This window comes from Rhineura floridana, chromosome 7, assembly GCF_030035675.1.
Source record: "Rhineura floridana isolate rRhiFlo1 chromosome 7, rRhiFlo1.hap2, whole genome shotgun sequence".
Classification (NCBI taxonomy): Eukaryota; Metazoa; Chordata; class Lepidosauria; order Squamata; family Rhineuridae; genus Rhineura; species Rhineura floridana.
Genome location: NC_084486.1, coordinates 152,321,512 through 152,345,550, shown reverse-complemented (window position 1 = coordinate 152,345,550; position 24,039 = coordinate 152,321,512). Strand labels below are relative to the sequence as shown.

At 46.3% G+C, this 24,039-nt stretch overlaps 1 protein-coding gene across 1 annotated transcript in view; it reads left to right on the top strand.

Annotated features, from left to right (window-relative positions):
• Positions 1-9,132: 9,132 nt before the first annotated feature.
• Positions 9,133-24,039, top strand: part of CLDN1 (claudin 1) — a 39,294-nt gene continuing 24,387 nt past the window's right edge. The window contains exon 1 of the mRNA XM_061637622.1: positions 9,133-9,583. Within this exon, the coding sequence (XP_061493606.1) occupies positions 9,361-9,583 (223 nt within the window). The 5' untranslated portion in view covers positions 9,133-9,360. The remainder of the gene's footprint in view (positions 9,584-24,039) is intronic.

Sequence of the window (24,039 nt, the reverse complement as noted above, 5' to 3'; positions counted from 1 at the left end):
AAGCTGAGAGTCTGGAGATTAAGGGGTGCTACTCGGAGAGCCAGAGGGCCCCCCCAAAAAACAGAGACTTCAACCGAAAACCGGAGACCTGGTAACTCTAAGCTGGAGTGATGGGAGGCGAGATGGGAGGATTGCTTACAGGTGAGCCACATTTGCTTCTCATAGGCTGGGCACTGAGAAGTGGACATGGCTTGCCTCCTAAGGCCTGGTGCCTGCCTCCCCAAAGGGATGTTGAGGCAGCTCAGAACTCACTCAGTTGCACCAGTGTGGCATTAGCCAGTCTCCACTGGAGATGTGTAGGAACCCCTCCCCCATTTCAACCCAAACTACCTACAACTAGCTGCCAGTCTTCAATTCTAATAATTTGGGCTTGCTGGTATCGCTTGATTGTTATGATTTTGGCAGACTTCAAACAGGAAATCCCATAAGCTGTCAACTATCAGATACTAGTAGCTGTTTATGTTATGTGCCCAATATGGTCAGATATAAATTATGATTAGGTGCCACAGATATTTGAACTGTGATCTGGAGACTTTTCAACTTAAAATGAGAAAATGAGAATTCTGAAAACATTTCGGAGGAGCAAATTAAATCCATCTCCTCTAATTTATCTGACCCCCTTTAAAAAATGTAAATGTACTGCCTTCAATTCGATTCCGACTTATGGCGACCAGTTTTCATGAGGCTGAGAGGCAATGGCTGGCCCAAGGTCACCCAGGGAGCTTCATGGCTATGTGGGGATTCCAACCCTGGTCTCCCAGGTCATAGTCCAACACCTTAACCACTACACCACACTGGCTCTAAGTTCTGCTGCCCCGTGTGAGGGGAACTGAGCCTCTTTAGCCTGGGATAAATAAAATAAGCTGTTTGAGCCAAGGGTAAGAGGATGTTCCCATTCTGTCCCTTTACTGCTCTGGTTGTTTCTCTCACCCTTGCAAACAAACCTACAAAAGTTATTAGCTTGCAGTTTTATTTTTATTTTATTTATTGTACTGTTAAGAGGGTAGTAGTGGCATTTCCATGCTAGCCATGCAGGAACGGAAGCTGTGGTTGGTCCACCTGCTAGACTCTTCGCAGGGCTACTTTTAAAGATTGCCTTGCACTAAACTCAGGGAAGTTGGGACGGAATGATCTGCCTTCCCATCTGCTACCAGCTGTGTTTCCATGCTGCTATGGGAAGGAAGAGCCTTTTCCTCCTGTTCAGGTGACCCAGAACCCAAGCAGGTTGGTGGAGGAGGAAAGATTGGGCAGTTTTTGTATACATTTTGCCATGGGAGGACTGCATCACTAAATTCAAAGGATACAGATTTCAGAGGTCAGCTCCATTTTGATTGCACAGGGCAAAATAGGTTGTTTTGCATTATTATTGTTGTTGTTGTTGTTGTTATGTCCTGCTCTTCCTCTAAGAAGGAGCCCAGGGCAGCAAACAAAAACACTAATAATAAGACATCTTAAAAACAGACTTCAAAATATATTAAAACAAAGCATATTTAAAAACATATTTTTAAAAAATGCTTGTAAAACATCTTAAAAAGCAATTCCCACATACTGGGATAAGGTCTCTACCTAAAAGTCTTGTTGAAAGAGGAAGATCTTCAGTAGGCACCAAAAAGATAACAGAGATGGTCCCTGCCTAATATTCAAAGGGAGGGAATTCCACAGGGTAGGTGCCACCACACTAAAGGTCCGCTTCCTATGTTGTGCGGAATGGACCTCCTGATAAGATGGTATCTGTAGGAGGCCCTCACCTGCAGAGCGCAGTGATCGACTGGGCGTATAAGGGATAAGACGGTCTTTCAGGTATCCTGGTCCCAAGCTGTATAAGGCTTTCTACACCAAAACCAGCACCTTGAACTTAGCCTGGAGGCGGTCTTTAGTAGGCACTGAAAAGATAGCAGAGATGGCGCCTGTCTAATATTTAAGGGGAGGGAGTTCCACAGGGTAGGTGCCGCCACACTAAAGGTCCGTTTCCTATGTTGTGCAGAACGAACTTCCTGCTAAGATGGCATCTGCAGGAGGCCCTCACCTGCAGAGCGCAGTGATCGACTGGGCGTATAAGGGATAAGACGGTCTTTCAGGTATCCTGGTCCCAAGCTGTATAAGGCTTTCTACACCAAAACCAGCACCTTGAACTTAGCCTGGAGGCGGTCTTTAGTAGGCACTGAAAAGATAGCAGAGATGGCGCCTGTCTAATATTTAAGGGGAGGGAGTTCCACAGGGTAGGTGCCGCCACACTAAAGGTCCGTTTCCTATGTTGTGCAGAACGAACTTCCTGCTAAGATGGCATCTGCAGGAGGCCCTCACCTGCAGAGCGCAGTGATCGACTGGGCGTATAAGGGATAAGACGGTCTTTCAGGTATCCTGGTCCCAAGCTGTATAAGGCTTTCTACACCAAAACCAGCACCTTGAACTTAGCCTGGAGGCGGTCTTTAGTAGGCACTGAAAAGATAGCAGAGATGGCGCCTGCCTAATATTTAAGGGGAGGGAGTTCCACAGGGTAGGTGCCGCCACACTAAAGGTCCGTTTCCTGTGTTGTGCAGAATGAACTTCCTGCTAAGATGGCATCTGCAGGAGGCCCTCACCTGCAGAGCGCAGTGATCGACTGGGCGTATAAGGGATAAGACGGTCTTTCAGGTATCCTGGTCCCAAGCTGTATAAGGCTTTCTACACCAAAACCAGCACCTTGAACTTAGCCTGGAGGCGGTCTTTAGTAGGCACTGAAAAGATAGCAGAGATGGCGCCTGCCTAATATTTAAGGGGAGGGAGTTCCACAGGGTAGGTGCCGCCACACTAAAGGTCCGTTTCCTATGTTGTGCAGAACGAACTTCCTGCTAAGATGGCATCTGCAGGAGGCCCTCACCTGCAGAGCGCAGTGATCGACTGGGCGTATAAGGGGTAAGACGGTCTTTGCAAAGTGAATTGAATTTCACCCCCATCTCTAAGGCTAGGGATTTTGAAAATGCATAATCCAGAGAGAAATTTGGAGGAAAATTTCAGAAGCATCCCTAGTTGAACCCACAGAAAATAAAATTAAGTATGTGTGATGGAAGCCATGAGATGTTGTCTGATTTAAGAACATAAGGACCAAAGAAGAGTCTGCTGGATTGGGCGAAGAGCCCATCAAGTCCAGCATCCTCTTGTCACAGTATTATTATTATTTATATTCATTAGTTGCTTTCCTTGCAAAGCAACCCAAAGCAACTTACAACTGTAAGATTTAAACCTGATCATAACAAATAAACCCATTAAAACAACAAACACAATTTTCTGTTTGTTGAACCTCCCTTGTTTTCTTCTGGTGGCCTGCTCTTGTTTCCCCTGCTCCTGAATCCCCTCTGTGGTTGAGCCAGCCCTGACAGGTAATCACTACTTAGAAGCCAGTTTTGGAAACTCATCAGAGAAGCTCAGGTGAAATCCACAGAGTCATCAAGATGAAGCAACATCGTCCAGGTCAAAACAGCAAACTGAACTCCCATAGCAGAAAATCGTTGTTTTTCAGCTGTTGTGGTTTTCTTTGCTTCGGAGCAGCAGAACAATGTGGGTGGACACTGTCTATGAATTACCTGGTGGAAGATTAAGGAAGAGATGCAAACACCAGAGGAGGATTTGGCAGTGGAGAAGAATAAACAAAGTTATTTTTTCCAGTGCACAGAGTGTTTATGGGGTTTGGGAAATATGGTATTGAAGAAAACCTCTTCATAATGAACTTAGGAGAACTGTAGGTTGGACAGATATTTATTTCAGTGGAAAGAAAATACTGATGGCCATCAGGAGAGAGTGCCAAGATGGAAGTCTCTCTACCTGAGGCATAGTTACACACACTTATATAGGCATGGGATGCAAGGATTGAGGTTACCATATTTGGAAGCAAGGTTATACATGATGTGGAGTCATCATATATTGGTTGGGGTACAGGTCACAAGTCACAGACGCATTTCCAGCTTAGCTTGGTAACTCCGTTTCCTACTGTAAAAGTGTCTACTCTCTTACCAAAGTTTCTCTAACCACTTCTGCTTTTGGGGTACACAGTGGTTCTCAGTCATACTGTTTGCCTTTGTGGTTGTTATGTGCCTTCAAGTCGATTACGACTTACGGCCACCCTCTGAATCAGCAACCTCCAACAGCATCTGCTATAAACTACCTTGTTCAGATCTTGTTATTATATGATAAGCATTGATCGTATGGGATTCATACCCCTCACTGGATCGTCACCTTATTTTTTTATTCTCTATTTATTTTATTATACTTTTATACCGCCCCATAGCCGAAGCTCTCTAGGTGGTTTACAGTACCTAAAAACATTAAAACAAATACCATTTAAAACAGATCTTATAAAAACAATTTAAAACACAATTTAAAAATTTAAACAGTATAAAACACCTTGTAGTGGTGAGTGGGCCTGCGTGTTCCAATGAACCCTGTGAGCGATGCCGTCGGGAGTCATGTACTCCCAGCAGGGTCACCCGTGGCGGTAAGGTCAAGGGAGAGGAACCAGACAAAGAACGATCCAAGAAAGTCCTCAACGGCAGAACAGGAGGGGGATAACAATGTGTACGTTACAACGGCTGTGAAGGCGGATGAAGGCTGCAGCAGATAAAAGACTTCCAATCGTCATGGTATCCGTGCCATTGGATCAAAGCCTTTTTCTGTCAAGATTGTGTGTTGATCATCATGCGCCGATCTCCCCACATAAAACAAATTCACGCACAGGTGTCTTCCATAACAAAAATCCCATGGCGATTGGCAAATGGCGACGGGGGCAGGACTGTGAAATCCAGAAGCCCCTAGCCATGGTCTGGTACATCGGCGGTGGATACAGATTCAGACGGATCCATTGCTAAAGACTATATTTTGGAAGACAATCTTACTTGGTCACGAGTGATCGCCAAGAAGAAGTATGGGATTCAGGCATTTTCCATTTATTCCCGAGGAACGTCGAGGCCAGCCTTCCTCAATGGTACTGAGATTTAAATGGGGGAGAGCAGCAGACCCACATCTGGCCCTAATAGCTCTCTTGAGCTTCTCTCCGTCTCCTTGAGCAAACATGTTATTGAGATAGAAAATGGGAGAGGACCAGATTTAAGTCCAATGTATATCTGAGCAGCCAATCTGATGTCGGAAATTTAAAACTCAAGAGAGCATTTTTGATCCAAAGCCCTGTAGGGGCACTGGCAAACAACGGCATTCCTCCACCTGGTCCCCCAGACCTGCAACCGGATCTCGGCATTCATTTATTTATTCATTGCCTTCCATAAATATTTCAATTCCAATCTGCCCATTTGCATTTATCAACATGGAGTTTGCCCTTTAAACAAATGTACTTGTTGTTTAGCTTTAATTTGAAGTCTTATCTTTAGTTACCAATTGTTTTGTTGAAAATCTAGGAAGAAATACTATTGAACTGATGTGGGATTCCCACCAAAATCCACCAAGGATTTTGACTGATTTCGGTGTGGATAACAACAGTCCAATCTGGCTGCAAACAAGGCAAATGCTATTTTAGGCTGCATTAACAGAAGTATATTGTAGTTTCCAAATCACATGATATACTAGTTCCCCTCTATTTGGCACTGGTTAGGCCTCATTTTCAGTACTGCATCCAGTTCTGGACACTATAAGAAGGATGCAGACAAATGAACAGGTTCACAGGAGGGCAACAAGGATGATCAGGGACCTGGAAACAAAGCCCTATGAAGAGAGACTGAAAGAACTGGGCATGTTTAACCTGGAGAAGAGAAGACTGAGGGGAGATATGATAGCACTTTTCAAATACTTGAAAAGTCGTCACACAGAGAAGGGCCGGGATCTCTTCTCAGTCGTTCCAAGTGCAGGACATGGAATGATGGGCTCAAATTACAGGAAGCCAGGTATTGGCTAACAGCTGGTATAGCACAGTGGGGAAGAGAGTCTGGCTGGGAGTCCAGAGTCTGCAAGTTCAAATCCCCACTCATGTCTCCTAAAGATCACCCCCACAGTGAGTGGCTCAGGGGTTACATGCCCTGCCACCTGTGCAGCCGTGGGCAAGCGCCATAGTCCCAAGGAGCCCAGTTGCCCCCCAGCTGGCAGTTGCGGACAAGGAAGGGGCTGGCTTGCGCAGCTGTGGCAAGCTGAGCAGGCCCTAGCCAGCTGGGGAGGACTAGCCTCAGAGGGAGGCAATGGTAAACCCCCTCGATCGACTTGAAGGTAGTCCATTTCCTTTCCATTCAGATATTGGCTGAACATCAGTTAAAACTGTTAGAGTGGTGCGACAATGGATTCAATGACCGGGGAGATGGTGGGCTCTCCTACACTGGAGGCCTTCAAGAGGCAGCTGGACAGCCACCGGTTGGGTATGCGTTAATTTGGACTCCTGCATCAAGCAGGGGGTTGGACCCGATGGCCTTATAGGACCCTTCCAACTCTATGATTGTATGATTCTTCAGTGGAGATTGTTCAGATGTTGTCAAAAGGCTCCTTCAGTTATTTTATCAGTTTGTTGAAAAATGAGGTAAAGCTACTGCCTGTATCCCATCCTTTATCCGAGAAGTTCAGGAGAAGGTATATGAGTTACTTATCCTCACAACAACCCAGTGAGGTAGGTTAGCCTAAGAGAGAGGAACTGGCCGAAGATCACCCCTCCCACATGAACATTATACCTGAGCAGAGAATTAATTTATTTTCCTCTCCCAAACGCAACACTCTGGTTTCATAAATTGTGTCACCTATCCTGAAGTCTTCTCATAGGGTTTGTTAAAAATCTTTTAAAAAAATACAAACAAAACTGAGGTTCAATTTTCTGTGTCAATTTTCTGCCTGCTGCATTACATGCAATTAAAAAATTGTGAGCAGAGAAAACAGGCAGAGAATGCAAAATATGGAAATCCACCTTGCTGGTGGTCTGCTGGTGCCAGGCATCCAAACCTCTCCAGCCCAGTGGACTGCATAATAAATTCATGTATTTACTGGGGGCTCTGCCCTCCTTGCTTTGCTCACCAACCCTGCCTACTGTAGCAAAATGGATGTTTTTATGCTGTGAACCGCCCAGAGAGCTTCGGCTATTGGGCGGTATAGAAATTTAATAAATAAATAAATAAATAAATAAATAAAATGGAAATAGACTGTCTCCAAGTCGATTCCAACTTATGGCGACTCTGCGACTAGGGTTTTCATGGTAAGCGGTATTCAGAGGGGGTTTCCCATTGCCTTCCTCTGAGGCTGAGAGGCGGTGACTGGGCCAAGGTAAAGCCCCCCCCTTATTTATTTTTATTATTTTTTATTAAATTTATATCCCACCCTTCTTCCCAGTAGGAGACCCTTCCCCCATGGGTTGCCAAAGCTCTCCCCACCCCCTCCACAGTTCACCAATGTTCCCCCCACTCCCAGGAAGCTCCCTAAACTGGCCAGTTTGATGCAGCCTGACCTTCTTCTTGTTGCTGCCGCTGCCACAGCTTGCTCACCTGCCCGCTCACCCCTCTCACAACCGTGGTTTTCCTCATCTTGCCCGCCTCGCCTGTAAGTGTCGGCTTGCAAAAATATAATACTGTATAGGAAGATTTGAAAGTTTGGGCTTTTGTATAAAAAATACTGCCCTTCATCATTTGATTCCAGGGTAGTTTCAAAGATTGAAAAAATAAAATATAATATCTAACAAATAAAGACATTAATAAAATTAAACTCAATCATGAATGAAAAACTCAGTCTGGTATTTAAAAATATTTCCTCAGTGCTTATATGTATGTACTGCCTTCAAGTAGATTCTGACTTATGGCGACTCTATGAAGAGGGTTTTCATAAGGCTGAGAGGCAGTGACTGGCCCAAGGTCACCCAGTGAGCTTCATGGCTATGTGGGGATTTGAACACCACGCTGGCTCTCAATGCTTAAACTACTTAAAATACATCTGAGGAAATGAGCTTATGTCGCAAGAAATATGCATATTAGTCCTTGTTGTGCACAGGATTCTTTGTTGGTTTTGCTGCAAAAGGGTAAACATAGCTACCCTATTGGAAATAATGAAAATATCCAGCTCACCTAAAAAAACCTCTCTTCACCTAGGGTTCATCATTACCTTACCTTTAAAGCAGTGTTGTACCACTTTAGACAGTCGTGGCTTTTCCAAAAGAATCCTGGGAGCTGTAATTTGTTACAGGTGCTGAAAGTCATTAGGAAACCCCTGTTCACTCCACAGCGGTACAATTCTCGGAGTGGTTTAACAGTCGGTCCCTCTTCCCAGGGAACTCTGGGAATCATTGCTCTGTGATGGGAATAAGGGGGTCTCTTCTCAGTACCCTTAACAAACTACAGTTCTCTGGATTCTTTTGGAGAAGCCAGAACTGTTAAAGCGATATAATACTGCTTTAAATGTAAGGTACTTATGTGGCCTTAAAGGAATAACATAGTGGGTTTCCTTGGGGAGGGATTGCAACTAGAGGGACTAGATGGGCCACTGGCCTGATCCAGCAGGCTCTTCTTATGTTCTTCTTATGCAATCAATGCAACACTGCATCCAAAGATGTGCCCCTACCTCAGTCAGTGCTTGCCACTGATGGTGGGAGGCGGAGCACCCAGAGGAGAACCTAAATAAGGCTGGCGGCAGCAGCAGCAACAGTAGTATCAGTGTGTTGCTCTCAGCATCTGCCTGGATCTGAGGAAAAGTGGGTCTGACCCAAAAGGAGCAGTGGGTGAAAAGAGGAGGATTCATCCATGCGCCATTTCAACCTGCAAGAGATACACTACGGTAAGAAGGTGCAAGGTAGTGACTGAGTCAGTCGCCTTGTGTTGGTCTGCATGCTTGCAGTATGAGTCACCTCTCATCTCTTGCTACTGCTATGCCCTAGGAGTAAAACCACCGAGGTAACAGGGTGGATCCCGAAATGAAGGTGACTTAAACAAGTGCACAGAATTATACGATTATCTTTAATGCAGGCACATGACTAGTGCTGACCTCGTACAGATATAGAGTGCTGGAGAAAAGGCACCTTTTCATCTTCTTGCAATAAATATGATCATTTACTTTTTTAAAAAAAAATAGCCAGGTTTAACCTCAGGCTTTTGATGGCGGCAAACTTTTAGTGGAAACACACAGGGTGTGCTGGCAAACTCAAGTGAAACCACTAGGGGGCTCTCCAAGGACTCTGGTTTAAATACCGGGCCAGAGGTGCTTCAGACTTCAGTTTTGGGTAGCTCCTCAGTCCAGCAACCTGCTCTGAAATCTCTTGGATTACAAAAGAAGAGGGACAAGTAGAAGCTTGTTTTGGCTCCACAGGTATCTGTGCTAAAAGGATCAGCTGGGCTCTGGGGTTGATCAATCCCAAAAGCTCTGACCCAGGAATTCACTTTCTTCAGAATCTCCCAGGAACTCGCGTCTTGTTGGGTCAAGAAGATGGCCAACGGAGGTCTGCAGATGCTGGGCTTCATCCTGGCCTTCATTGGCTGGATTGGCATTGTTGTCAGCACGGCCATGCCCCAGTGGAGAATCTCTTCCTATGCTGGGGACAACATTGTGACAGCCCAGGCCATCTACGAGGGTCTGTGGATGTCCTGTGTCATTCAGAGCACAGGGCAGATGCAATGCAAAGTCTACGACACCCTGCTCAATCTGTCAGGTAAGCAGATTTACTTTGTTGCTGGGGTGGCCTCAAAGCCTTGACAGAAAGGGTGAACATTTGTAGATAGACCTCTAGACCACATAGGTGCAACTCTCTTCCGGCTAGGCTGATATTGTCTTACTGACTTTTGAGTAGCCAATGGACTATACAATATTATTTATTTATTTATTCATTCATATCCCACCCTTCCTCCCAGCAGGATCCATATTATGTTGGTTTGCAACAGCTCTGTGAGGTAGATCACTGTTAGTTCCATTTTACAAATGAGGAACTGAGGCTAACAAATGGTGATTTTCTCAAGGCTGCTTTGTGAGTCTGTGGAGGTGGGATTTGAACTCATGTTTCCTACATCTAAGTCCAACTCTGTCTATTCTGGCTCTGCAAAAAACTCCTGGTAGTTAGAAAACTGACACTGAGGCATGTAGGAAGGTACTAATCAGAATGCAAATTCCTCTTGTAGTTTTTGTTCAAGAAATACAGCAAAATCCTTCTGGCTCCTTCTCTGTGTCTCACATGGGTGGGAACATTGATTATGTGATACCTTTTTTGGATCTCTTATGTTTTAGGGTAGCAAGGTTTGGAGTTGCACAGAACTCATTCCTCTCTGATGAGGAGTTTTGTCCAGTCCCAAAGCATACTATCTTATCAAGGCAGGTAGTCCAGTAAAAAGGTACATCTGAAGTATTAGATCCTCTTGACTGACATCTGTCACTCTCCATGACCAGGAAATGTGTATTGAGTTTTCCAGAATGCAGTTGTTAAAAGCACTGAAGTGTGTTTGTATGAAAATCTGACTTTGCAGGTAATATTTTGCACAATTGAAAAAAGGCAGTCTGCAATGGGAAGTTATTTAATTGTATTTGACAGATGTTTAGAATCTGTCAGTGTTTGAAAGTTGACTTCCAGTGGCATTTGAGCATCTCCTTCAGTATATTTGATAGGTGGCAATGAAATTACATTTCATATTTTACAATATATAACCTATGGCAGCTCATGAGATTTCATCTGGGACATTTGCCAAAATCGGAACCATTAAGAAACACTGTACAGTATTGTGTTGGCCAGTTGCAACCCTGAAACAACAACCATGAAATGCTCCAGTTTTAATGACAATTACATACTCAACATTTCAGTATGAAATTTAAATTTCCTAATTTTTTTATTCTTAAATAAGCCCACCTTCCCACAAGAACATCCTCACAGCAACGTGAGTGGCTAAACTGAAATGTTGGTGAACTTCAAATATGGATTAATGTTTTGTTTCACCTCTAAAGAGGCAGATAATATACAGCCACTGAGAGGTATCACCATTTCCCTGGATTTCAATATGGATGATATTAGACCCTGCAAGGCCAGTTCTTCCTTGTATCTTTTGCTCACCCCAAAACAATTACACTCCAAATGCCAGCACAGAGTAAAAGCCGAGTCCCATGGGGCTTGCTAGATTTACAAGAGTCTCTGAAAATGAAATGGACTGCCTTCAAGTCAATCCCCACTCATGGCAACCCTATGAAGAGGGTTTTCATGGTAAGCGGTATTCAGAGGGGGTTTACCATCGCCTCCCTCTGAGGCTGAGAGGCAGTGAATGGCCCGAGGTCACCCAGTGAGCTTCATGGCTGTGTGGGGATTTGAACCCTGGTCTCCCAGGTCGTAGTCCAACACTCTAACCACTATGCCACACTAGATCTCTGAAGCTAGCCAAAAGGTTAAGGTCTCATCACCATGATGGGTGATATGGGAGCCATTACTCAATGTGGTGTAGTGGTTAAGGTGTTGGACTATGACCTGGGAGACCAGGGTTCAAATCCCCACATAGCCATGAAGCTCACTGGGTGACCTTGGGCCAGTCACTGCCTCTCAGCCTCAGAGGAAGGCAATGGTAACCCCCCCTGAATACCGCTTACCATGAAAACCCTCTTCATAGGGTCGCCATGAGTGGGGATTGACTTGAAGGCGATCCATTTCATTTTCAGAGACTTGCATAAGTTACTAGCTCTCAGCCTCATGAAAACCCTATTCATAGGGTCACCATAAGTCAGAATTGACTTGAAGGCAGTGCATTTACATTTATTACTCAGCAGCAGCTAATGACTATCGTGTCAAGGCAAACGTGTCCATATGATATAAGAAGACACTGATTTGATCTGATTAAATTTTAAGTCTGGATTGCCAGGCGCACTTGAACAGTCTGCTCTTTCTGGGGGAAGGAGGGAGGAAATTTAGCACGGTAGACCACTGCCCAGTTAGCAGAGATTGGGGTTTGGGAACTTGGAGACAATTTCCTGAGAATGTTTTCACATTGTTCCTACAAAGGACAAGTTGGCAGGCTTTCAATGAAGGGACTGGATCCGCATCCCCTGGCTACTACAACTGACACTAATTGCAGTTCACATTTGCCCCCATATGCATTCAGCCAAGAGCATGTGTACATGGGATGTACAAGTGGAACGAGGGATCCACAGTTGCCCCAAACCACCAGCCACAGTTGTGCGCATCACAGCAGTTCTGTGTGACTGGGTGTGTGTGTGCCTTTTCCAGCTCACCTTTCCTTTCTCTGTGTGAACGGGCTAAGTGTCAGCCTGAGGGGTGTGGTGTGGAGGACATGAGGCACCACTCTGATTCTCAGATCTGAAACTTTTCAAAGTTCAGATTTCAGGTTTATTTATTTATTTTGATGATTTACATACTGTTTAATTACAGTTGTCTCTAGGCAGTGTACAAGAGTGTACAATAAAATCAAAAATAAGTTAAAACTATAAAGTCAGAATGCAATTAAAATGCTTGCTAGAGTTTGTTTGTTTTTTAAAAAATCTTTTCAGTAGGCACCCAAAGTTTGACAGGGTGAGGAGGCCTGTCTGACCTCAGCTGGAATGGAGTTCCATAAAATTGTGCTCACCATACTGAATACATGGCTCCTGGTAGCTATTAGTCATGCATCTGAGCCATGGGGGACCACTAACTGTGACTCCCCAGAAGACCTCAGTAATCGGGCCGGGATATATAAAGGATCAGGCGGTCCTTGAGGTTTGTTTTTAGTCTGAAATGATTGGCTTTATTGTGGAAGCTGATCCTGTTAAGCAGGTCACAGCCCTTTTGCTTCCAGTTAATATGCTTAAAAAATGGAGAGTTGCTGTGGTTAAAGCTTGCCTGAAAGCTTTGCTCTTGGACTTGAGCACCCCTCCTCCTGATCCTAGATGACTATGAAGTCTAGGTTGATTGTGATCATTCAGTGGTGATTGAAAGGCACTCTGCAACTTCTCTCACTTTTGCTGCTGTTCCTCCGCTTCCAGGACTAAACTCTGGCACCGAAAAAAGGTTCTGGGGCTGAGCTCTAATTATGTCCTATTCCAAATGGAGTCAAACTGCTCAGCTATTCCAAGGGTGTCAGAATACATCTCTGTTACAGCTCCCTCGTTTGTAGATGGCACCATAGTCTGATTAGAAACATTGTCTTGCTCAGCAAATCCCTCACAGCCTCCTGCTGAGCTCTGCCTGAACTGGTAAACCAACTCACTAGGTGGATACTAAATGGCTGACAAATGCATTGTGGCATAAGCTTTTATGGACAAGAATCCACTTCAGATACATCTTACGGCATGGCTTCAAGCTCACAAAAATGGCATTGGCCACAACAGGCCGCTAAGGTGCCAGAGACTCTTTTGTTGCATTTGCCATAGTTGCAGTTGAACAAGAGGGCTGGCTGCTTCCCTTCTGGAACTTGTCAAGAGTAGGTTAATGGTTTGGACAACTTATGAAAGGAAGACAAAATGTACCAACTTGCAAAGCCTAACCCTAACTCTTTAAACAAGAGATGGGACTCTGCAACCCTGCTGTCTAATCCTAGAAGTGCAAGGTCACACTGGTGTTACGCAGCACTGAGGAGGAGTTACACTCTGTCCATGATCAGAAGCATGTTGTCTATTGTTTATTACTTCACATGGCTTCAAAAATAGACTCTGAGCTCAGATTAAGCCCCAGTATTTTATGTCACTGAAGCCTGGGAACATGACAACCCACACTGTAATGCCATTTTTGTTCTCTGAATGAGAGATTCATGCTGTGTGGTGATTAAAATCCACTTCCTGACACCCTGCATTGCTCGGTGTTCTACAAAGGGATCATCATGCGGTTTCTCATTGGGTGTCAGGAAAGGCATCGTTTGCAAGCATTAATATGATGCAGGATTTATTTGCGTCAGTAAGCCAGCATCCTCTGTGCCTGGGTGTTGTCACTAAACAACCCGGTGTGTCAAGATTCATTCTCAGGAAGAACCTGTCTCCATGCTGGGGCCACACCCTGCTGATGCATTCACAGCCTGGCTGTCCCTGTTTACCAGGGAGTGTCTGGGTCCTGTCCTAGTAAAGACACTCTATTCCTGCATTGGGGAGGGGGTTGGACTTGATGGCCTTATAGGCCCCTTCCAACTCTATGATTTTATATGATTTTGAGACTTTTTGTTTTGTTTTGTCCCTATTTATTTCCAGGGAATGCCTTCTAAACACTTGGCGAGTGCACCCACATTCTTTGCACTTCAGAACCTCTAGCAAAACACATATAGCCTATTTGTTTTGCAAGAATTCTGTCCTGGCTTATAATGTTTGTTTATGTTCCAACGCTGGCGTGAACTTTCAGACTTTTTGGAAGTTTAGCCTAAAATTGGGGGGCATTAGGAGGCAAAAAGAGGGCACAATTCTCAGACCCTCTGTTGAAATTTTAGGGTATTATTTGGGGCGGTGAGGAGCAAACATCACTAGAACACTTGCAGCTATGATAAGCTGGTGGGGACTATTTTGATTTTCCCAGACTCCCTTTTTGAGGGGCATTGGGAGGGGCAATGCTAACCATCAGCCAGTCAGAGCTGCAATAACTGTGATAGATCCCATCTCTGAAAATCACATGAGCCAACTCTGGACGTTTCTAAAAACCTCCCCCAACCCAATTTTACAGTCTACGACTGGAGCTGTGAACTGGGGAGAGGGGAGTGGAGCAGGATTTTGGCTCAGCCTTGGTACGGATGGTCCTGAGCACGTGTCTTATTCTATAATATGCTGAGAACTGCAGAGCCAGCCACTTTGCAATTCAACTCCTCTTTCCCCACACAAAACACACATACCTGGGAGGCATCTGGAGCGGCTGATGGGGAGGGGGCGCCACTGCTGCCCTGGCCAACCCCTGCAGGATTGCTGCCACATCCTGGGATGGTGCAAAGGTGAAATACAACACCAGTAAAGTCATGGAGTTGTGGCTGCACCAACAAAGCCAACCTGGCACTTCTGCCACTCCCCTGTCACAATACATGGCAGGGATGTAAGAAAAAAAAAAAAGAGGAAGGACTGATCTGAACACAGAGAAGATATTCATCATACAAAAGGCTCCTTGGCAGGGTGATCGAATCACGTATCCTCTGCAGCAATCAGCAAGAGATTTGTCAGGGGGCTAGAGTAAGCGGAAATAATTTTTGTTCCTACCGCTACCCAGCAGCCTGGCCAGCCTGAAGGCTGATTTCATATGTGCGCCTTATACCTGGACACTCCAGGCCAAGCCAGAGAAGAACTTCTAAGGGGGAAATGACACTTGATTTGTCCTACTGCGCCTGAGCACTGTGAGCTGTGCAAATTCAAATTCCAAGTCAAGTAACAATGAGGAACTTTGGTCCCATCTCTAAGGCGAAGGTCTGCTCGCCTCCATCCTGGAATTGCAGGATTAGGGACTCCGTTGTGTAAGTAGAACACAGAACGCTGCCACTATATAGCCATTTTAGATTTGCAGATACTGCTGTCTCTCTATTGAGTTCTTTCTGTGCAGTAAGGTTTTTCTGTACAGACAGAAAAATAAGGCTGGGAAAATCTCCCCCAGCCACGGACTAACCATATTCAGCACATTTAGGTGCACTTAAACCCCACTGAGTGACCACAACTGTGCACTGGATCATGGCCAATGGGAAAAAACATGGTGGAGGTGAGCCGTCAACCTTGATGTCTTTCGACAGATGGGGCAACTGGTGCTGCAACTCAGGGAGCCACAGAGTCCTCTCAGCACCCAAGCTAATAGGGAATGCAACACAGCCAAGATGTGCACCCTAGACACCAAGCCATGTTCCCTGTTTGTTCTCTCTGGGTCAGCACTCTGCCTCCACATCATCCTCAAGATGATATTATGAAGAAACAAACAAAATGTGTGTGTGACTTTTCATAAACATATTCACCAACTTTCACCCCTTTGGGGGGCAATTTTTGGCATCATGACTGATAGCTACTTATTTATCCCTTAATGATATTAGCACAGAGCCAGATCTGTTACAATATCATCCTGTTTGCCATGTGATCCTTGATTGGCTCATGTCACTCATGTGGCCGATACAGGGAGCATTGCCCTCATTCCTATCTGGCTTCATTTCCCTCAGGGATACTTCTATGTAGCCATATTGGATCCTGCTAACTGATTGGTTGGGATCTTCAGTGTAACTATACCCAGGAAGAAGCTGTCCCACGAAGATAAACCTATGTTGAAGATGTGGGATATTAAGGGGAGGGAATGGCAAAGCAGCAGAAGGGGTGGTGGAGAGAGAGAGAGAAAGAGAAGAAAATGGCGGTGAATAGGCCTGAAAGAAGGATGGAAGTTCTGCTCTTATAAAAATGCCACTTTCTTTCTGAAAATTGAAGTGGGTGAACATTTTGATGCAGCCTTAGAAGCATCCAAGAATCCTGGGTTGATGTTTTCATGAATTCATGCATCTCTGTTCCCCGTCTCTCAAGCACTAACCCTGTTGCCAAGGTCTGTGGATCAAGCCGAACTGGACTGAAGGGCTCTGAGATTAAATGGGGCCCATAGATTTGCTCAGACTATTTTATGTAGTTAGTTTCTATCCCACCCTTCCTCTGCCCAAGGAGGCAAAACTAGGATTCTGCTAGTTGATTAAATGTAGATATGGCAGATGTTCAAAGACCCTTGAAGGATGGATGTGGAAAAAATGGTAATAAACAGCCACTTGTCATACCAAACTGGTCTGTGTGACCTAGAGCAAGCTGGGCCACATTCACACCATACATTTATTCCACTTTAAACAGTCATGGCTCCCCCTCAAAGAATCCTGGGAAGTGTATATTTATTAAATTTATTTATTAAATTTCTTAGTCGCCCATCTGGCTGGCTCCCCAGCCACTCTGGGCGACGTACAAATTAGCATATCCGTGCAATAAACATTAGAATCTGAGCCAATAATAAAATCTATCTACACATCTAATAACATAGCAATCCAGCAAACATTAAAATCTACACCAATAATAATAATAAAATCTAATCCTCCCCAAAGAAATAATATTTATTAAATAGTGTAGTTTGTGAAGGGTGCTGAGAGCTGTTAGGAGACCCCCCTATTCCCTTCACAGAGCTCCAATTGCCAGAGTGGCTTATCAGCCACTCCCTCTTCCCAGAGAAATATACCTCTCTTTCAGCAAATGAGAGAGCCAGTGTGGTGTAGTGGTTAAGGTGTTGGACTAGGACCTGGGAGACCAGGGTTCAAATCCCCACACAGCCATGAAGCTCTCTGGGTGACCTTGGGCCAGTCACTGCCTCTCAGCCTCATGAAAACCCTCTACATAGGGTCGCCATATGTCGGAATCGACTTGAAGGCAGCACATTCACATTTTAAGCAAATGGGGGGGGGGTCTTCTAACAGGTCTGGCACTTGCCTTGTCCTCGCTTTCTCTTGGGGCTGCTCATGGTGGCCAGAAATGTGTAGGATGCCTGGTAAAAGGCAGATGGGAGGATGATCCTGCCTTGCAGAAGGTGGGTGAATGTCCTGGCCTGATCTTGACAAGGAGGCCAGTGGGGACAGTGGGACAAGGCAGGCTGGCGTTTCCAGCACCGTGGAAAGCTCCAAGGGAGCAACATGCTCTAACAAAATGTATGCGTGGGAAGAGGGCCTTTCTTCTTCCACCCAGTGGCCGCTGGTGCCTCCATGTCAGTGGGGCAGTGGAATCTGCTCTGGGTTTTAATCCGAGCTTTCAAGGAGCTGTCCAAGGTGCCACTGCTGCTTCCACCTGTCCCAGCCTCTGGCAATTTTCCTTTGGGATTTTTCAGTGTCACCATGGGGATGTTGACCCCTGACATGGAGGGGCTTCATTCCTCAGGGGCTACAGGCTCCAAGTGTATGGACCCCAGAGATGCTGACTCGGGGGCCCTTGCGTTGGCCTGGCCAAGACGGTGGGCCCAGGTTGGTTGTCAGCATCTCTGCCTCTTGTGCTGCTCGCCTGAAGGATCTGGGCTCAGTCTGCTGTTCAGAATGGGAGTCCTGACAATTGGGATGGATGACTTTTCAATCTCTCTCAAGTTCTGGGGTTCTCAGAACTGTGTGAACCAGTCAGACCCAGACGCAGCAGACGCAGAGGCCGAGGGAAGCAGCCAAGGCCGCCTCTTGTAACCTAGCAAGCACTCTATGGCCTGCGCTCAGAGTATGTGAAGGCAGCCCTGTTCCCAAATGAACCGCTGCACCCTGCGTCAGAGGCAACCTGTCCAGAGGGAGCAGCCGCTTGCCAGAGGGAAGGAGCTGGCAACTGGGATGAGGCCTTCTTGGTGGTGGTTCCCTGGGTGTAGCATACTCTCCCCCAAATGCTGATGCCTATTCTACTTGCTAGCTTTTTGTTACCCAGTGGATGCAATTTTATTTTTCCCACATTTTAAAGAATGATTGATTTTTATTCTCGCTGTTTCTCTGCTCTTACTCCTGGTTCCATTGGTTTGCGAATCTTATTAAGACTCTATCATTTTAATTTTAATTTATCATTTTAATTTAATAGCTGGTCTAGCACAGTGGGGAGGAGAGCCTGGCTGGGAGTCCAGAGTCTGTGAGTTCAAATCCCCGCTTGTGTCTCCTGGGTGTCAAGGGCCAGCTAAACATCACCCCCACAGTGAGTGGCTCAGGGGTTACGTGCCCTGCCACCTGTGCAGCCGTGGGCAAGCGGCATAGTCCCAAGGAGCCCAGTTGCCCCCCAGCTGGCAGTTGCGGACAAGGAAGGGACTGGCTTGTGCAGCTGTGGCAAGCTGAGCAGGCCCTAGCCAGCTGGGGAGGACTAGCCTCAGAGGGAGGCAATGGGAAACCCCCTCTGAATACTGCTTACCACAAAATCCCTATTCATAGGGTCGCCATAAGTCAGGATCGGCTTAAAGGCAGTGCATCATTTTAATTGAATGTTAATTGTTGAATTATTTTTGTAATCGTTTTCCACCTTGGAAGGTTTTGCATAGAAAACTTTTAACCGAATTACATGTAAAAAGCAAACGGTGGCAGAAGAGCATTCTTAGGGCTGGGTTACCCACTCGACAGGGAACACGCAGTGTCTGGAGCAACCTCAAACTGCACCTCCAACTCTTAAGTTGGTGCAAAGGCATTAGCTAGGCTGAAAGTAGTCTGGGATGATGCACGCAACTTCTGGGCCAGGCTGCTCCTCGCAGGAATGAAAAGCACACACTCAGGCTGTACTCCGGGATCCTTTGTTATACCACTGAGGAACAGCCAGCTCCATTGGGTGGGTCCTGGTGAGGGTTTCCTGGCAGTGATGATAGGGGGCAACAAGGGGCGAGAGCAGCTGTGCTCTGTGCAACATCAGGTGGTTTCGCCTAGCTGCCTTTTTAATTCACCAGTGTCCCGGGCATAGCATTGCTCTGGGGCATTGTGGAACATAGTGCTCAGAGTGCCAGGTTGGGGGAAATGTTGAAAGGTGGGCATTAGCCCAGGGCGCCGGCAGGACGTTGGGACCCTGTCAGCTGCCCAAAGAAGGATTCCAGGCAGCACTAATGACCGCCCTGCATAGAGGATTCTGGGTCCATGCTCAGCTATTCCTGAGTTTACGTTGAGGGCAGCCAAAGCCTGGAGTGGCATTCAGAGGTGAGACTCTTGGAATGCCGCTCCCAGTCCTGTGGGCCTGCAGTGGGAGAGCTCTGCTCCCCAGACAGTTAATCCCATCGGCAGTCTTGGAGTAAATTGATCCGGACTCTCCCCACAAACAGCCACTGCACAGGAAGTGTCCCTGCTTTGCCTTCCAAGTGTGAGGATCTTTCAGCTTGTGCAATTTGACGGCCAGGCGAGCCGTTGCTTGCCTTTCCGGCAACTCCTCCGTACGGAATGTCAAGTCTTTTTGTTTTTTATGGTTCAGCAGTCAGACTCCAGAGGCATGTTCCTCTCCCTACCCAGAACATCTCACGTAGTGCGCTCGCCCCATGCGTGTCCTTCCAAAGGCCTCTCTGCCAAGGAAGGAATTCAGGACGGGCTGGGCTGGACCCTGAGCTTTGCCTTTGTAGTGGTCCCTGGCAGGGGGGCTAAACTGCCCTTCTCTTGCAGGGAAAGCAACGGGGTCTTGTGGTGACATCTTAAAGATAAACAGATTTATCTGTTGGCTTAGAGCCTCTTCCATGCCCCCCCCTTAACAAACTGTGATGTGTGGGTGTCCATTTCTTATGAATGCCATGTGGTTTTTGTGTGTGAATCTCTTGATGATACTATAATGCATTTTCACTTAGTTTTCCTCATGATCTTAAATATGCTGTAACTTGCGTTGTGTAACAAGCAACTAATAAGTCTCATAAATACTAATAATAGTAACAGCAACAACAACAAAATAATGGGGGTGTATAATCTTACGTGCGGTGCAGTGGTTAGAGTGCTGGACTACGCCCTGGGAGACCAGGGTTTGAATCCCCACACAGCCGCTAACCTCACTGACCTTGGGCCAGTCACTGCCTCTCAGCCTCAGAGGGAGGCAATGGGAAACCCCCTCTGAATACCGCTTACCATGAACACCCTCTTCCTAGGGTCACCATAAGTCGGGATCAACGTGAAGGCAGTCCATTTCATTTTTTCAGTGTATATGCTACTGTTGCATAGCCCTTGCGTAACATCAAGAAGGCAAGGAGCAGCACTCATGGGGCTCACTCCTGTGGAGGTGGGGGTGGGATGAGCACAAAGCAGAGGAGAGGCTGGCAGTGAATGTTGTCCAGATGGCAGAGATCTAGTGTGGCATAGTGGTTAGAGTGTTGGACTAGGACCTGGGAGACCAGGGTTCGAATCCCCACACAGCCATGAAGCTCCCTGGGTGACCTTGGGCCAGTCACTGCCTCTCAGACTCAGAGGAGGGAAATGGTAAACCACCTCTGAATATTGCTTACCATGAACACCCTGTTCATAGGGTCGCCATAAGTCGGGATTGACTTGAAGGCAGTCCATTTTCAAAATCGTACATAAATTCCCAATGGCCCAGGGCATTGGAAAAGCCTCCTCTGCAAGCCCCCCCCCACTGCCCCATGGAAGTGTATGGCAGCTGTGCCAGAGTTCAACTGCTCCAGTGTACCTCTTACTTAGAACATACCCAGCCATTCCTTCAAGCTTTCCACATGGGACTTGCTTTCCTTACCATGCACCATCTTCATTGCAATCCTTGGGACCTGTTCCAACCCTAACCATGGATTTTTTTAAAAAAGTCTAGTGCCCGTAAAGACCCAGTACTCCAGATGAGGTTGAACTTTTGCAGAATAAGGAGCGACTGAAGGGGGACAGGCTAGCCCTCTTCAAATAGCTGTAGGGTCATCACATTGAAGGGGGGAAAGGCTTCAACCATAGGGCAGAGCTCAATCTAATGGGCATAAATTACAAAAGAGGGTCTATTTCAGTTGTTGATGGTAGTAAGAGGAGTTGGGGAACAGGACCATTTACCTAAAGGGATGGTTCTCTCATTCCCTCACTCACCCTCTCATTGGAGGTCTTCAGGCAGAGTCTGGGCAGCCATCTATTGGGGATCCTAAACTCTGGATTCCCTGCATCGAGCAGGGAGTTGGGCTTTAGGGACCCCTCCTTGTTGGATTCTGTAAACAAAGCAAAATAGACTGAACCACCAGAGAGATTGCAATTTGGCCAAGGTTTGTAAGGGGAACTGGGCAAATGGCTGAAGGAACTTCTAGGGTCAAACGGCACTAGTGTACCTCTGCTGGGGGTAGTAGGGTTAGGGTTAGGGCAGAAGATGTTGCCTTCATGCTCTGCTCATGAGCTTCCTGGTTGCTCATTGTGTGGAAAGTGGGATGCTGGACTAGATGGGGCATCATTATGCAAGGCAGCACACAAGCCGCTTTGCCAGCCAAGACAGAGCCCCCTGTGACTGGCCACCCCTCACTGCCCACAGCCACTACTTGCCACAGGCGCTGTGGCTCCACAGAGAAGCAGCCCCGAGTCTCATTTGGCTGTGCCAAGCCTTGGCCAGGCAAGATTTGGAAAACGCCTACATAAGGTGTTAGGCCTCTCTCCTCACATAGCCTGGCCTCAGCATCAGACAGGGGCAGCTGCTGACTTGTCTGGTGCTGACCTAGCCAAACGCCAGTGGCCCATGGGAGGGGAGAATGGCCTGATGCAACTGGTGGGGGCATATGTGCTCCTGCAGCAGTTATTGGGGTGTGCTCCATCTGACGGCTGGAAGGCAGGCTTGTCCCGACGCCGCTTCCAATCTGAGAGAAGACACTCAGTGTGGACGGGGCAGTCCTCCCCTTATGGTCAAGGTTCTGTTCAGGGGCCTCTTTGGCCTGAATCGGTCTGCAGGAGGCCACTCTCAGCTGAACTGGAATGCTCTTGTAAGGTGGCAGTGCTAAGCATACTTACTTGGAAGTGTCTCAGGGAGCTCAACGTCAGCCTCTCTCAATTTCTCATTTTTTTTCCAGTCTGAAGATCAGTTCTCCACATTGCCTCATCAGTTTGTGATTTTTTAAGTCCTCATGAAAGTTCATTATCTTATTGCTCCTAATGTACACATTTTCATATGTGATTTTGCCTGATGTGCACATTTCCCCCAATATAATACACTGTAGTATGTTATTTTCATGAATAAATGCATTTTTGTGCACACTTCCCCTAGTATATGCTTTATTTGCGCACACGTTTTGGTTGGAGAACTGCATGGCAAAATTTGGAGTAGCATGAATTTCAAAGGATCGCTGTGTTTATATTTGCCTTCAAATATGAGCCAACAGTGCAATGTGGCTGCAAACAAGGCAAATGCTGTTTTAGGCTGCTTTAACAGATGTATAGTTTCCAAATCATGTGAAGTATTAGTTCCCCTCTGTTGGGCACTGGTTGGGCCTCATCGTGAGTACTGCATCCACTTCTAGACACTACACTTTAAGAAGGATGCAGACAAACTGGAACAGGTTCAGAGGAGGGCAAAGAGGATGATCAGGGGACTGGAAACAAAGCCCTGTGAAGAGAGACTGAAAGAACTGGGCAAGTTTATCCTTGAGAAGAGAAGGCTAAAGGGAGATATGATAGCACTGTTCAAGTACTTGAAAGGTTGTTACAGAGGAGGGCTAGGATCTCTTCTCAATCATCCCAGAGTGCAGGACACGGAATAATGGGCTTGAGCTGCAGGAAGCCAGATTTTGACTGAACATCAGTTAAAATTTCCTAACTAGAGCCATACGACAATGGAACCAATGACCTAGAGAGGCAGTGGGCTCTCCGACACTGGAGGCATTCAAGAGGCAGCTGGACAGCCATCTGTCGGGAATGCTTTGATTTGGATTCCTGCATTGAGCAGGGGGTTAGGCTTGATGGCCTTAGAGGCCCCTTCCAACTCTACTATTCTATGATTCTCAATGCTGAGCATTCAATAAACATTGTGTATGGGTCTTCCATGTATAGGGGAAGTAGACCTTTGAATATTAGATTCTGGGTACAAAAGGCACGGAGTGGCTGTCCCATTTATGTCCTGTTTGCTTATTGCTAGAGCCATAGTCTTAGGCTGAAAGGACCTCAGTCTGATCTAGCAAAGCCATCATATCCTTTTGTCCTTGATTATGCATCAAGATCTTTAAGGTTTTCTCAGCACTAGCCAAGACTTTGTTATTGTGCCTGGAAAACATTGAAGAGCCAGTGCCTGGGTGAGTCTGGGGGTGCATTATTTATTTATTTGCAGAAGCTGCACCCTTTGAGCAGTCTCCAAAAGCAACCCTGTGCATGAAATCTTTTATAAGCAGTTGTCCTTGGTATAGGAATTGGCTTTCCATCATTCTTAAATGGAGGAGAGGAGGGAGCAACCGGATGTTGGTAAGAGCAGGAAAACATGACTAGTTCAAAAATAACTTCTGGGGACATCCATGCTGACAACAACAGATCCGGGGAAAGGCAGGGAACACATTGCTGAAGGAGGAGGGTGTGGAATGCACCAAAGTTTAATAGTCATATCCTACATTTCAAAATTCTCCCAGCCCAACTTTTTGGGGATTATAAAATGTAGATTTGATTTTTCTGTGGAAATTTGAGATAGGACTATTGGCTCAAGAAAATTATTTGCAGCACACTAGTCACATCATCCAGAGGATAATGGAACATCTAGTCCAGGGGGTGGGGAACCTCTTTACAGCCCGAGGGCCACATTCTGTCATAGACAACCTTCCGGGGGCCACATGCCAGTGGTGGG